This window comes from Leptonychotes weddellii, chromosome 2 (genome assembly GCF_054177405.1).
Source record: "Leptonychotes weddellii isolate Sample4059 chromosome 2, ASM5417740v2, whole genome shotgun sequence".
In the NCBI taxonomy this organism is placed as follows: domain Eukaryota; kingdom Metazoa; phylum Chordata; class Mammalia; order Carnivora; family Phocidae; genus Leptonychotes; species Leptonychotes weddellii.
Window position 1 is genome coordinate 32,665,764 of NC_138370.1, and position 16,310 is coordinate 32,682,073.

Sequence of the window (16,310 nt, forward strand, 5' to 3'; positions counted from 1 at the left end):
CATTTTCACCGTGAGGAGCTGGTAGAGCTCCTAGTAGAGGTAAAACTGACAATCTGCGGGGGGGGGGGGAGGGGGGCTTTCCCTGGGGTCTTTACCCCTCACACTTGTCTCCACGGAGCCTCCAGGAATTCATCATTCCAGTTCAGGCTCTCCTGCCCGGCACTGGTCCCCACAGCACTTTCCACTCGCGAGTCTCCTCCATGACCCCCTGTACCTCTCTGTCTCTCCTGTACTTGGGGACAGCCGACTGCCCTGGGTCCTCCTCTTTCTATGGGTCCAAGACAGGTTGTTGATTTTTCAGTCTGCCCACTTTTTCACTTGTTGTGAGGATGGAGCAACAACCTCCGAGCTCCCGCGTGCGGAGCCCCCTGCAGGCCTTCGACGGCGGCCGTCTGCAGGTCCAGTCTCCCCTTCTCAGCCCGCTCGACGCCATGCACGCAGAGTGGAGGCTGAGGGTCACAGAGAGCTGCCGTTCGAGTCTGCTTCTCATTAGCTGTGTGATCCTGGGTCAGAAACGTCACATTTCTGAGCTTCAGATTCCCTGTCTTTGAAGGATACCACTTATGACCTCAAAGGACCGTTTTGAGATGGATTAGAGTAAGTTACAAATGGTTCAGCACTGAAGCCTGGGGTAAAGGTAATAACCTATGGTTAAAGGAACAGAAGCCTCTCTTCACTGTCGCGTTACTTCCAGAATCCTGCTTTTATCCGACCATGTCTGTATTCAGAAGCCTCAAAACCAGCCCCTGCACTGCAAGCCATTGCCCGAGACTCCAGCCTTCTGAAGCAGTCCCCACTGGACTCTTCCTGAGGCCTTGCAATACTGCTCTGGGGTGGTTTGGTACTTTTCCATGTATGTTCTTTTAATCTCCCCAGCTGGAATTTAAACTCCCAAAGAACAGGGACCCAATTCAGAGCACTTTACCAGTACCAGGGCTTCAGTGAACAATTTTTGATCAGGAGGAGGAGGAAGCAGAGTGGTGCTGGGGGCCGGGGGGGGGCAGTCAAGAAACTAAGATAGGACAGAACATGATGCCTCAAAAGCAATAACACGGCGACACCTATATAACAGTGAGTGGAACCTGAGATGTCCAGGCCTCTCGTCTGGGAGGACGACTTCTTTTAAAAAGAACAGACACTGAACTGCACCTGGTTAGGCAGAGTCTGGAAAGCCACAGCTATAGAATGCCAGTCATATATCTGCGCAGTAAGAACTACGACAACTGCATGTTTTCCTGATTTGGAAAAAAACACTAGGCCTGATGATAATTATAGTAATAGTAATAAAGAAAATACACAGATACTGACTATGTGAGGAGCACCGTCCTAAGCGCATTAAATTCAGCATCTCACTTAATCCTCCTGGAAACCCCATGAGGCTGGTACTAGTTTCACCCCCATTTTACAGACTGGGACACTGAGGCTTTGGGAAACTACACGGCTTATCTAGGGCTTCCCAGCTCGGAAGAAGAGAACAGAGACTCTTTACGTATTCCAGGCCTCCATGACCTGCTGACCTTACAGTCCACACTCTCTCCCTCCGTGGCCTCCTTGCTCTTCCTACGGTACCCAAGGCCCGCTCCTGCCTCAGGCCTTTGCACCTGCTGTCCTGGGACTGCTCTCCCACAGATGCTCACTCGGCTGGCTCCCTCAGCCCCTTCAGATCTCACCCAGCGAGCCCTAACTTGAGCAGCCTAGCCAACACTGCAGTCCCCCAGGCGCTGCCATCCCCCTTCCTACCTTATTCTCCTCTTCGCACTTACACGGCCTAGCACACCACATATGTCTACTCCCAGTGACAGGGGTCTTAGTTGGCTGTCCGCACAGCGCCTGGCCCGCAGGCAGACCCTCAGCACATACTCGCTGAACGAACGAATGACTTACCTCACGTCATTGCCACCATGAGCGAAGGATCCAAAACAGGCAGTGAGGACCTGCAGGAAATGGAACAGGAGGTGGACCTCGGCTGTGTCCTTCTCCTCCTTCTCCTCTTCTGCAGGGTCCTCTCGGGGCTGGTCAGGATCGGTCAGCTCAGAGGCCAGCTTCATTTCCACACCTCCCTCATCGGCCTCGATCTCAGCTTCTGCGACCGCATTGCAGTAGCTCGAGTAGCTGTCATAGCGAAGTCTCTTCTTGGAGTAGGATACGGCGTCACCCACCAGCTTCTCGCTGTCCTCGGGGGCGGAGGACGAGTCGGCAGCTTTGAAGGTCGAGTGCACGGGCATCCCACAGATGGCGGCCGTGTAGCAGGTGTAGCTGTTGTTCCGGCGCAGCAGCCTGTAGTTGTTCTCCAGGGCGGGCCTGTCCTCGGGGCCCCTGTCCGTGTGCATTCTGTGCAGCAAGTCCTTGTAGAGCCCCGAGTCTTTGTGCACCGTGTGGTACACGTGCCCGTCGCTCCGCGTGTGGCCGTCAAAGCCGAAGGTACCGTTGGAGATGGGCGATTTTGCAGAGCCATGAGTCATGGAAAGTGCCCTTCCTGAAAAGGGTTAACGAGAGTCTGATTTTCTAGCCTTTCGAATATAATTGGTTTCTGGAAGGAAATACTCCTCATGGTGGTTATCTCTGGAAATTAGGGTTATGGGGATTTTCAATTTTTTCCACCTGCTTTCTTTTCCACATTAACTATAAAGAACATGTAATATGGTTAAAATAAAAAAGGAAATTTGGAAACATACAAACTAATAATATGGCATTTGAAAATGATGCTATTTTTCTCTTAAAAAGTGTCTTCTAGAAATTACCACAGCACTCTTTCCTGTTTCTAGTAACCAATAAAGGGAGAATCCTTATAAGGAACTTATCTTGGGGAAACTTCATACATGAGGGACAAAATCCAGTTCACTGTGAGACAGATATTTTAGGTGCTCCTTAAAGGCCAATCATGACTGTCAGAGGCACTTATCTGTCAGATCAGTGGGGCAAAATCCATTTGCTTTCTTTGGGCCACGTCGGAGACCGCACCTACGGGAAGCGAAAGCAGGTGCCAGGGCGCCACCTTGCAGGGAGGCGGGGAGCTGCCCGGACAGGCTTGGCAGAGGCTGGTGCTTCGCCCATCGTTCTCCACAAATGTTAGGAGACAAAAGAACCCCCCCGCCACAGGACAGTCTCGATGTTTTCTGAGGTTCCTGTGATTCTACAGTAGGACGACCTCCTTGGTTCCAATTTCAGCTTTCCTCTGTGTCTTCTGGGAGGAAAGCACACTTAGCGAGCTGGAAGGGTCAAGCTCCGGCAGCTGGGAGGATGCGCGCACAGCTGCCCGAGCCCAGCCGCACGGAGGCAGTGCGGGCACGGTGTGCGGCCCCTCATGAGACCAGAAATAGCTCTTGGAAGACAATCACAGGCCCAGAGTGAGCCTGCTCCTGCTCTGTGACTGCATGGTCTCCTGAGACATCTTTAGCCTGGGTTCTCCCAAAACATGAAACTGGGGAGCACTTCTGTGCATTAAGACTGCCTTCTGCCAACCACGCAAACCCCAATCCTCTGCACACGTCTTACCATAGGAGGCCCGGGGGTGGTTTCCCACTGATGTGCCTTCCGAGGTCCCAGCCAGCTCCCCTGCCGGCCCCGTGAGAGGGACAGTGCTGTCGTCACTGGCCTTGGCACCTGGTAGCTCTTTAAATACCGGGGAATCCGCTTCCTGAATTTTCCCGAGGCTTTCATCGGACACTCGTGATAAAGCGGCTTCTTTTTGTAATTTGCCTAAAGAAAATATAGTCATAACTGAAAATGGTGAAATAGAGTTCTTGTTATTAAAAAATGAATATAAAAATGAATATTTATCTTTATACTTCAGTAGTTACTTTGGAAATGAAAAAAAATAGTTATAGCTAGATAGAAAAAATAAAGTGGAGAGTTCAATTATCTGGGAAACTTGAGCCAGAAAAATTCAGCTACTGAGGACAAGAGGGGGGCTCAAGCCTCAGTCATCTCCTCCAAAACCAACAAATAGAGAGGGCTAGATCCGGTCCCCACGGTCCCTTCCAGGGCTTGCATTCTGTAATCCTACAACCATCTGGACTGGTCTTGTGTTTTCTTAAACTAACCTCAAAATCACTGAATTGTTTATCCTTTTTGTCTTCAGAGATATTAGTTAGAGTCTGTTTGGTTTTCTTCTGTTCAATAAATTATTGGTCTCCAATTTCTTCAGGTCACCAAATCTTAGGAAACAAGTAAATCATCTTCCAAAAAGGAACAGAGAGATCCTACTTACTTTTAAAAATTCTTTACTTTCATAAGAAGAGAGAAGGGATTTTTTTAAAAAGCTGCTTGAAAGCTCTGTAGCATTCTTTTTAATCAGATCTGATAAGTGGTACGGCTGATTTAATGATCTCGCTACTTGTAAATTCTCCTGGGCAAATATCTAAGCTCTCACCTACAGGACTAAAATGCAAGTATTCTTCTCAGTTCCTCTGCTGGATACACTCACAGAATCTCCATCACCTCTCTCTCTCTATCTAGAGAGTCAGAAGAAACACACACACATCTTCCAAAACTACACTTCTGTTCTGTACTACGGGGAACGAAGAAAGGTCCACACAGATCTCCGACCACAAAGTGCTTATAATCAAAATGGGAGAAATAACATTTGTAAAGATTACAATAATAATTAAGCAAAAATTGTTAACACTTACATGATACAGGTTTCATTATTTTCTGCTTTTTATTAATGAGCACACCGAGGAACAGAGAGATTAAGCCATTTGCCCAGAGTCACCCAGGTGGTAAAATGCAGGTAGTTTAGCTCTATGGTCCATGTCCTTAATCACTAGTGTGTACTTAAAACAACCGAACAAGAATATATAGTGAAAATATCAAAATATGGCATTGGCAAAAAAAAAAACCTCCTGGGAAGCCAGAACGGGGAGCAATATCAGTTTCCTGCTGTCATATTAATAGCCTTAAGCTGAAAAGCAAAGATTTTATAGTCTATTTGACAAGAATGTTCAGATAGTAGGAAAAGTCTTTAAACATCAAAGCATTTAAGTATGGGGTTAAATCAGGCCAGTGGCGTGTTTTAAGAGGCTCATCTTAGGCGAGTACTCTGTATGAATAGAGGAGGTGATATTTATTCTCAGCAGAGAGCAGGGAGCAGGGCTACATGGGGGAAGCAGCAGCAGCTAGTTATCAACCCATTATTGATGTGGCTTTACACCATTTAATCTGAAGTTGTAGGTATATTAATGCGCATCTTTTTAGTTTTTGTTTGAATTTATATGCAGTAAGTTGACTATGTGCCTATGTGCGTGTCCGTCCTGATTCTAAGAGGTGTCTAGATCCATGTAACCCCCCCACAATCAGGATGCAGAGAGGTTCTATCATCTCCCAAAGCTCCCCGTGTAGTCAGACCCCCTGCCCAGCTCCTTGGCAACCACTGTCCCTACAGTTTTGTCTGTTTCAGACTATCACATAAATGAAACCACAGAATTTGTGATTTTTATAAAAATTTTAAAAAGGGGAAAAAAACTTTTGTTAGTGGGTGAAACAAAGAATTTTTAGATGTGACACCCAAAACACAATTTATAAAAAAAGTTGGTAAACCGCACTTCATCAAGATCAAAAGCTATTGCTCTGTGAGAAACACTATTAAGGGAATGAAAAGACAAGCTACAGATTGGGAGGAAGTATTTGCAAATCCTCTGACAAAGGACTTGTATTCAGAACACAGGGAAATCTTCGAAAATAGCGCAGTTACAAAATGAGCAAAAAATTTGAACACACACTTCATCAGTAAAGCTATGTAAATGGCAAATAAGTCCATGGAAAGGCACTCCACATTGTTAGTCATCATGGAAGTGCAAATTAAAATCACGAGATACCACTACACACCAATCTGAATGGCTCAAAAAAAATGGACAAATTCTATGCATTTTATTTTTTTCCCTAAAAGTCTTATCACTTTCTATTTTCATTTAAATCTATGATGCGCTTTGAGTTAATTGTTTTTTTTTACAGGTGTGAGGCTTAAGTCGAGGTTCTTTTTTTTGCATATAGATGTCCAAATGTTCTAATACCATTTGTTGAAAGATGTCTCTTTCTCCACTGCAGTGCCTCTGTACTTTGTTGAAAAATAATGTGCTGTATTTGTGTGGGTCTATTTCTGGACTCTAGTCTGTTCTATTAATGTGGGTTATCTTTTCACTCATTCCACATGGTCTGGTTGCTTTATATTAAGTCTGAGTTGAGTAGTATGAATCCTCCAACTTGTTCTTTTTTAAAATTGTTTTTGGCTATTCTAGTTCCTTTACCTTTCCACATAGATTTTTAAAGTAACTTCTCTACATCTACCACATATCTTGCTGGGATTTTAATTTAAAATGTATTAAATCTGAGGGCAATTTGACAAGAACTGACATCGTAACTCTACTGGGTCTTCCACTTCATGAATATGGTATGTCTCCTCATTTCTTTTGCTCTTCTTTGAAATATGGGTTTTCAAAGTCAGATATGTCCACACTAAAACACAATTGTAAGGCACACTCTGAGGCCAAAAGTAAATACTTCTTTTCTTTTGAGAACCCTATAAAAGCATGTGGCCTCAAGGTTTGGAATTATGTTGCTAGTGACAGAAAAACAACTCTGGCAACTTTCTGACCCATATTCTTCTTTTTAAAAAAATTGTTTATGTCGAGGTGTAATTTATACATAATAAAATTCATATATTTTAAGTGTACAGGCAGATGACCTGTGATGAATGAGTACACCCTAAAAACACTCCCCCAACCGGGAGAGAGAACATTTCCATGTCCCTGGAATGTTCCCATGTGCCCCTTTGCCATCAGTCTCCTGAAACTCCCCACCATCTCCAGCACCCACTGGTTTCTATTGCTATAGATTAATTTTCCCTAGAATCATACAGTACGTACTCTTTTGTAGCTGGCTTCTTTTGCTCAAAACAACGTCTATGAAATTCATTATGTTGTGGGTAGTTCATTCTCTTGAGTGCTAAGCAGGCTTCTACTCTATGAATATACCACAATTTGGTTATCCTTTCACCTATTTAGGAACACTAGGGCTGTTTCTAGTTTCTGGCTATTAGGACAGAATGATTGCATACAAGTCTTTTTACGGATGTGTATATTCATTTTTCTTGGATAAATTCCTAGGAGTGGAATTACTGGGTCATGTGGTAAATGTATGCTTAACTTTACAGGAAACTTCTAATTTCCAAAGTGGTTGTACCATTTTTCACCATAAATGCATGAAAATTCTATTATTTCACTTCTTCATCAACAGTTCAAAATACTAGTTTATTTAGTTTTAGCCAATCCTGTGGGTGTGAACTAATATCTTATTATAGTGTTAATCTGCATTTCCCTGAAGACTAATGTTTTTCATCAGGCTGGTAGAAACTGACCAAACAGTCAACTTCCAGTTATCCGAGGCAACCAGGACCTTACTGCTCACTCAAGTCACAGGTGACCAAGAAAAAGTTTGAGCGGGAAAGCAGTCAGGAGCCAAGAGACAAGGATGGGGCATGTATCTCAGGGCTATGTTCTAGACTCATCCATGTTTTCAGTTTCCTGTGTTAGTAAGGGTGATTATGGATTATACCTGAAGCCCCAGGAACCAGGGATTTTGTAAATCAGAGGAATAAAAAAGCCCTTACCTGCTATTTTCCTCCGCATCCATGGACACACAAAGAGCCATACAAAAAGGGCAAACAGCAGCGCAACACCAAAGGAGATGAGTGCTATTGCCCATATGGGAAGGACCAGACCAAGCACTGGGAAGGAAGAAGGACAGTCGTGTTGTCAGTGGATACTTTCTGAAAGGTCAAGCCTCATATCAACATACTTTACATTTCTTAAATCCAAAATGAATCACCTGGACTTCGTATTTAATAAAACTCTCAACCAAAAAAAAAATGCTATCGTTTTGGGGGTAGGAAGCTATGTGTTTAAGACACACTACACCTTGTCAATATGTGGTTAAACTGAGTAGTAAGCCAACTATTAACATTTTACCAATGTGGCGCAAACAGTGTATTAAGTTGGACTAAAACCATTTACACATTATCTCAACAGCAAGGTTCCGGAGTGGACAAGCACGGCCAAGAAGGACTCTGCTGTCTTCCGCCCTGTCACTGGCCCCTCCAGGGCAGCGAGAAGCTGAGGTCTGGAACCCTCACTGCACACAGCTGCTGACTGCTGCCTGTTTGGGTTTCTGAGGAGTCAGCAGCTCTGCTTTAAATGGCCATGACGCTCTGACCACATACACAAACCTTTTTAAAGTCAGCTTGGAAACAAAAGTTTTTTCAAAAGACATTGACCTTCGAACTTAACTCTTCTTTGAAGTGTCAACTCATGGAATTACAACATAAAAAACTTTTCATTAAAATTCAATAATGCGCACTAAGTTGCAATTACATTAGCCAATAAAAAGGCAGAAGTGCACGTGGCTTAGGAACATCACATTTTCCTGGCACTGTACTGTCTCCAGAACTCATCACTCTGCATTCTGTACATCTTCTGTCACTGGTGGCAACAGGCAACATTTCACCCACATTCACAGGTTTTCAACTTAAAAAAGCATGCTTGCACAGGAACGAGCAGACGTGTACAAGAATACTTCCGTGGCATTATTTGTAACAGTAAGAATATGTGAGACAACAAATACCTGCATCATTATGGAAACGTGAAATGATTGTAAGACAGAGTCATAAAAATGAGGTAGATCTCTATATACTTATAAGGAAGAGGCCCACAATCTAATAAGTAAGAAAGGCTGCCTGGATGTATACCATGATCCAATTCATGTTTAAAAAAGAAAACCCCGGGCGCCTGGGTGGCTCAGTTGGTTAAGCGACTGCCTTCGGCTCAGGTCATGATCCTGGAGTCCCGGGATCGAGTGCCGCATCGGGCTCCCTGCTCGGCAGGGAGTCTGCTTCTCCCTCTGACCCTCCTCCCTCTCATGCTCTCTGTCTCTCATTCTCTCTCTCAAAATAAATAAATAAATAAATAAATAAAATCTTTAAAAAAGAAAACCCCATATTTATACTCTTACCATACGCACAAGTGTATAGAAAAAGTTCTGGAATGATACAATGGCTATTCCTGTAGAGACAGGAAATCGGAGGGGGTTTTCACTTCTCACTACATATACTTTTGTAATGTTAGCTTGGACAACAAATGATAAGCATGTCACTTTTGTAAATTGTTAAACATGTTTTAAAAGTTTTAAAGGAATAAACTATTTAAAACCGTGCTCTTTGCTCTTGGATTAAATATTTAATGATGCAGGCTTTGTTACACTGTTAACCATTTCATACACACAAACCCACTCAAAGTTATTCAATTAAGGTATTATTAAACATTTCGGTAACTGTAAGAGGTAGAATGGGTAGTTAATACTGTAGGTGAGAGCCAGGATTAGCATATATCAATAGAAAAAACAAAAACCCAGAATCACCTAACCTAATTATAGCTAAGGAGTCACTGGTGGGAGTACAGACACTCAGGAGCTAGACTATTCCAGTCCTAACGCTCACTCCGACGTCAGAAAGCTGTGGATTCAGGTGGGGCTGTGCCCTGTTAGCTGGCAGCCCAGCTCCAGCTCAGGCTCTGCCCCTCAATCTGCCACCTGTAAAACCACTCGGGCTCCCCTTACTGCGCTGTGCCCGTGGGTCCTGGCTTCCTGCCTTCTGCTCTACAACTTCACGTCAGCGTCTTAATACATGTGATAAAAGATCACGCCAAAGCTGCTTCTTGCCAAACTGAGCAGTAACTGGTAATTACCAACATCGAACCGATCAACTAAGAACAGTACCGATCACTCTTATAGCTTAAAAGTATTTTTTTTTATTTGAGAGAGAGAGATCACGAGTGGGGGGGGTAAGGGTAGAGGGAGAAGCAAACTCCCTGCTGAGCAGGGAGCCCGATATAGGGCTTGATCCCAGGACCCCGGCAGACGCTTAACCAACTGAGCCGCCCAGGCACCCCAAGTATTTGATTTTTGAAGAGGTTTCCTTTGTGCCTTCTGGTTTAGTTGATGATAAAATTGTTAACTGTGCCACTTGTAGCTTCATTGTGTGAATCTGATGTAAGAGAGGCAAGCCCCGGATGCTATGGGAAGAGAGAAACAATCTCTTCATAGATTTTATGTATTATCCACCTCTCTATAATCTATCTACCTATTCTAAATGAGTACGCACATTTGCTCTTGGGCACTATTTTTTTCCATCCGTGCTGAGCACAGCCCACAACAAAAGCAGAGAAGGGCTGCTTTCTGTGTTCCTTCCAAGCCCATCTCCTCGCTTTCTGCTGGCATTCCATGGGAATCCTGAGGTGTCAGGAGCAACATCCAAAAAAGAGAAACTGAGGCTGGCTACAAGACTTTTGATCCTTGGCGTCGACAATAAGCCACAGCACCACCTGCCTTTGTAGCTCTATCACCACAATCTCTTTTGCCATCAGTTTGGCCTGCAAAGTGGCCAGAAAGCTCTGCAATCCCCCTGCTAAGTCACGGGAAACTGGTAGGGAGAGTCAGGGGTAAACACATCACTGAGGGTGGAAGTGGGGGAGAGACAGTAAGAAAAATCAAGGAAAAGAAAAATGGACGGAACGCAGGAAGATGGGGAAAGTCACTGATAGTGAGAGCAGAGAGGAGCAGAATGGAGACAGAATTTGGATCTGACCAAATTATTCCAGCAATTTACTAATGTACCAGGGCAGCAAATGAACACGAAGATTCACATGCAAACGGACAGTTACGTCACACAGCTATGATTGGTACTGAATATATAAAATCGAGTTTCATGGATAACAAACAGTTAAGTACAAAAATTCAGTGTAGGGGTGCCTGGATGGCTCAGTCGGTTAAGTGTCTGCCTTCGGTTTAGGTCATGATCCCAGAGTCCTGGGATCAAGCCCCACATCAAGCTCCTTGCTCTGCAGGGAGCCTGCTTCTCCCTCTCCCACTCCCCCTGCTTGTGTTCCCTCTCTTGCTGTGTCTCTCTCTGTCAAATAAATAAATAAAATATTAAAAAAAAATTCAGTGTAGAAAGGCACTTAAATCAATGCACATCCAAGGCAAAACTTTTGACAAAACTCCTTTGCCTGTGAGGATCTCAAACTGTTTTCCAATAATCATGAACCTTAAACTAGCAGTAAGACACGGGGCGCCTCTTCACTCCGTGGACACGGTGTAATGCTCCTTTCCCTGGGCCAGGAGTGGCCTCAGGAGCCCACAAGGACGCCCACACGGACGCCCACACGGACACCGGGGCTGAGAGGCCCAGCCCTCCGGCCCAGGCACTCGACAGCCGTGCAGCTCAAGCTCCTTCCAGTTTCTCAACAGCTGGGACGTGATGAACAGGGATGCAGCTCTAACCTCAAACATCTTTACAGTTCCATCTCAAATCCCCCCAAGATCAGAATATGCAGGAGACTCTTCAGAAACACTATCTTCTGGGTTCATTACTTTGTTACACCTCTCATTTTTCACCTATGACAGCCATTATTAGAATCTACAGAATAAATACAACTCCTATAAAACCAATAGCATGTTAACTATATTACTTCCCTTATACCCCTACTCCTCAGCATCGCTCTAAAGCCTTTCTTCTTCTTCTCTAATTTTATAAATAACATATGCTTATTATGAAAATATCAGTACAAAACTGTATGATGTACAAATACGAAAATTCCTCATCACTCTTCTTTCTTGAACCTACTTTCTAGAGAAACACTGTTAACTATTTTGTGTGTCTCTTTCCAGGTATTTTCTAAATATAAACATACAGTGTAGAATGTTTTTGAGAATCTCTTTCTTCTTTTTAAAAAAAAATGAACAGATGTAGGATCATACTGTATATATTGTTCTGTGATTTCATTTCCCACATACAATACATTGTGGACATCTCTCCACAGTCACACACACACACGCGCGCGCACGCGCGCGCACACACACACACACACACACATCCCTCTACCTCCTGTGCAGATGCTGATGCTGCCGGGCGGGGGAACACGCTTCAACTCGGAAGTTAAACACAACCGCCAGAGGCGTACTTAGCCTATCAGCTCTGACAGCTCAAAGAAGCATGCAATGAATTTCAGCACTCACAAAACCAGGTCCCACACAACTGAAGACTTTTTCATTACAAATAAACCTCAGGCTTATATCCAACCCAAGTGAGCATTTTATTTCCTAAAGTTATTTTTGCTTCTTGCAAATTATTTTTTTAAGGACAAAAATGCAGAGACAGTTTTTTAAAGTGCTCAGGCTTTGAAGTAGAAGAATGACTTTTATTTGAGAAGTCATGTCAAATGCAAAGTAAAACAAATCAAACTCAGCCTAAGATATAAACAAGTTCAAAATAATTTAGAATGGAGGAGCAGAGGAAATCAAAACACAGCACTAGATCTCAACAGCCAACGAGCCCCACTGAAGTTATGTCCATGCGTAAAAATGCTATTTATCAAAAGTTCTTACAGCTGAAACAGGGTAAGATTAATGCCGCTACTCATTTATTAGAGAATTTCGTTCCTTCCTTTTACCTCTGAGGCACTTACATGTTGAACGGAAATGTTCTAAGGAAGGAAGGGAACTAGGAGGAATAAATTCCAGACCAGCAGGAAGGCAGACAGATTTTGAAAGGAGGATGACTGAGTCACCGTCGAAGGGACCCTTCTCAGCTGAGCCTTATCACCAAATATGACACCACTGTTATGAAGCAGAGTTCCCGCGTGAGGGAGGAGTAGACAAAGTCCACTTTGAAGGGCAAAAGTTAACCTTTGTTTAAAGAAACAGAAGATCTGGACGCACCTACTGGATAGTCTACAAACATGCCCCAGGAACCAAAATATTAGCAAAGTCCTTTCTGACTCAATGGGGAAACAAAATGACCTTCTTATCTTTCTTTCTCCTCTAGGTAACCCCCCCCACCCGCCCCCGGAAAACTTCAAGTAAGCTTTCCAAACCAACATGTGTGGAAAAAATAAAAGGATAGGATGAGTCAGGATATGCTGGCAACTTAAGGCGGAAAAGATGAGGCTACTTATGATTGACAGTCACAAAATAGCCCTAACACATATGAGTCACTATGGGCCAGGCACCATGTCCGCACCCTGCCTGCATTGTCTCACAGAGTGTGGTGGCCCTTTCACGGAAGTCCTCCTGCTGTCCTCACTTTATCATGACGCACAGAGGCTCAGAGAGGTAGGATGTGACGTTCCTGACAGCCCGGCTGCCCAACCAAAGTCCTTAATGTTAACTCCAGCACTGGGACTACTGTCTGTGCTCTCAAATGAGGAATGATCTTTGAGATTCTTGTGCAGATGTTTTAATATCCCTAATTAAAGAAGTAGCTACCCTCTTTATACTCCCTGTCTATTAAATATATCCAAAGACATAGAACCAGGTTTCTAAGTATTAGAAGCCTTTTTTTTTTTTGAGAGAAAGAGAGAGCAAGAGAGTGAGCTGGGGCAGGGGCAGAGGGAGAGAAAGAATCCTAAGCAGGCTCCATGCCCAGCGAGGCCGCTGCGGGGCTCGATCTCACAACCCTGAGATCACGACCTGAGCCAAAATCAAGAGCTGGGCGCTTAACCAACTGAGCCACCCGGGTGCCCCTATTAGAAGCCATTTGTAAAGAGAGTGAAAAGAAAGGAAAGAATGTATAAAGGTTGGTGTATTTTAAGTAGGCTCCATGCCCAGCACTGACTGTCATTAATGGTGACAGACGGGACCAGGAACTGTAGAGCAGGTGTCCAACCCATGCTGTGTCACGTGCCAGTGTAATGCCATCCCGCAGAACCCAGGGCTCGGGACTAGGATTCTCTACCTCACTAGTTATATGCCCTTGCAGACTCAGCCCTGTTGCGCTTCACTTCCCTGTCTGCACTGCCGGTGTCCCAGAGGAGCTCAGGGGACCAAAAGGATTAACTCATGTGTAATTCGGCTCACTAAAATTCCGCATTTATATTCTTTATTTCTTACAACCTCCCTATGAAGTACTGATATTATCCTTAGTGTCTCATCCACCATACAGTTTCATTTTCTCTACAGTATTTACTACTCCACCCAGAAGATTCTTTCAGCAAAACTGCAGTGAACGATGAGGAAACAAGAAAGAAGTGATGGGAAAAATTAGGCCAAGTATAGAAAAAGGCGAATTTTAATTAAAATCACACAGGTGACTTCTGACATTCAGAAGAGCCACCAGGAGCAAGAAGAATAGAGAACAGAAAAAAACAAAACGCAGAAATAAAAATAAGTCATCCTGATTTATACCAATTCACATTTCCGGGACTTGGTACACTACAAAGGCATTGGCAGCCCCCCCTTAGTCCCGGACATCACTAAGCCGAGAGGTGGCGGCTGACACCCGCTGGGCTTCTCCTTCTGCTACCTGGTGCTCCGGGCGCCGATATAAAGTTAAGAACAAGACTCCGGAGGAGCGAGGAGATGGGGGGCTCACAGCAGCGCCGAGACGGCTCTCTCCCTTCCTGGCGCTGCAGGGCCAGCCGAGCACCATGTGCATGCTTTGGGAGATTCAACTTGGTGGTGGGATTAACTTTGTGTGTGGAGCTGTGTTCTCCCCGCCTCCAATTTTCTTATATATTGAGAAGACGGTCTGTGACACACACCCTTCCCAGCCCATGAATTACAAAACCTCCAGGGCCACCAGGCTGCTGATATCTGAGGCTAGGGTTCCATCCCTCTCCGGCTCTCCTCATCCCCATGACCTTCAGCTTTGTGCTTTTTACTTAAGGCATCTGTGACGCTCTACCTCTAGGCTCCCACCCAAAATCTGGAAGTCCTGATCATGAGCATTTAAACCCTGAAGATCAACATTTTGAATGCTGCAGGGAGGCCAAAGCAGAAAGTTATATAATGTTAACATTCATTCAGAAAGTTTCTTATTTGCAGTACTTAAGTACACAAACATAATTATATATGTCTAATAAAATAAAATCTGAGAAACATGGCCTTGAGGACACCGAGTTTGAAGAATCAATAAGGACATTCCCCCACTTTGGAAGAGGGCACTTCTCAACTATGTTATGACATGCTATTTAGGGGAAATTTTATCTTTTTGAACAGAAAGAGGGAGATTTTTGTCAAATACGGCCAATAACTGAATCTTAATCCATAAAGAACATTAACAAGAAGAAAAATAACACAAACTAATATCTGCTGACTCCAGATATCCCCACAGAAATAGGTATATTTGGGATCTCACAGTAGGAGGCCACCACAAAGAGAAACAAGAGGAATCCTCTCTACCAAAACATGTACAGGAGTATTTAATTAGATGCTCACCCATACTGAAATGTTTGCCAGAGGAATACCATATATGTTTTTCTTTAGCCATCCAAAATGCAAAAGAAAACACCTTTTAACCCTGCCCCACCCCACCCCAAAGCCCCGAAGACCTTGTAAAAAGAACAAAAGCCATCAGAATGGGAAGAAGTAATTCTGAAAATTAAATCACCCACTGGTTTCAGCATCTTAAAAAAAGGGGGGGTAGCTTCTACTCACTGGATTCTTTGGTCAGACAAATGCCAGGGAGTTTGGCATTTGCGCTATGGGCCACGTCAGAGCTTCCCTGCGTGTCACCAATGAGTGGCCGCTCCTGTTCAGGTGCGCCCCCCCCCCCGCCCCCCGCCCCAGACTCCTCCGCGGCTCAGGGGGAGGTGTGCGGTGTTAGATCCTGTGCAGAAGAAGGCTGCTCCGGTTCGGGTACACAGCAGCGCAAACAGCAGAATGAGGATTTCAAATTTCTTTTTTCACTTGAAAGTCTGTTTGTTGCCTTTGTCCTTTACATACCTCTTGAGTATTTAAAACAAGGACATGCATTTACTACTCTTTTTCCTACTCCATAATGAACATGAATGATGCTTTTTTTACTGTCAGCCAACAACAGTGCTGGCACCAAATAAACCAATACTGTGAGGTCTAACGATAATAATACGCCTTGCCTGCTGGATTTAAGCTTCCAAGGAATTCTTACCTGGTGCTCCCGTGTACATGATGGAGAACACATTTATTGCTATTGTAGCAGCATAGAACACTGGGAGTGCCCGCAGGCCATTGGGAACAGGGTCCTCCTGTACGACAATGAGATAAAGTGGAAGGTCAGGATTCAGGAAGCCTCTGGAGCCAACACAGGTGAAATGACAGAAAACACTGTTACGAGGTAGTCTTCCAAATGGCGGTGTGGCCAAAACAGCGGGCCGTGTCACTGCCGTGTGATCTGCTGCACATCAGCTTGGGCCGGGTCTCCTACACAAATACTGTTTCAAAGAGCACTATTGTGGCCAGCAGACACACTGGGGTGCTGGAATCACATGAGCTGATGTCAGATTTAG

The 16,310-nt window shown here is 44.4% G+C and overlaps 1 protein-coding gene across 9 annotated transcripts in view; it reads right to left on the bottom strand.

The window, feature by feature from the left end:
• SLC20A2 (solute carrier family 20 member 2) overlaps window positions 1-16,310 on the bottom strand; it is a 102,042-nt gene that overhangs the window by 18,145 nt on the left and 67,587 nt on the right. For 8 of the 9 annotated variants that reach the window (XM_081809628.1, XM_081809624.1, XM_081809631.1 and 5 more), the window contains 4 exons: window positions 15,953-16,049; window positions 7,607-7,723; window positions 3,496-3,720; window positions 1,885-2,476 (listed from right to left, as the gene is read on the bottom strand). In XM_081809628.1, coding sequence (XP_081665754.1) covers window positions 1,885-2,476; window positions 3,496-3,720; window positions 7,607-7,723; window positions 15,953-16,049 — 1,031 coding nt within the window. The remainder of the gene's footprint in view (window positions 1-1,884; window positions 2,477-3,495; window positions 3,721-7,606; window positions 7,724-15,952; window positions 16,050-16,310) is intronic. The other variant, XM_081809640.1, reaches the window with a different exon arrangement.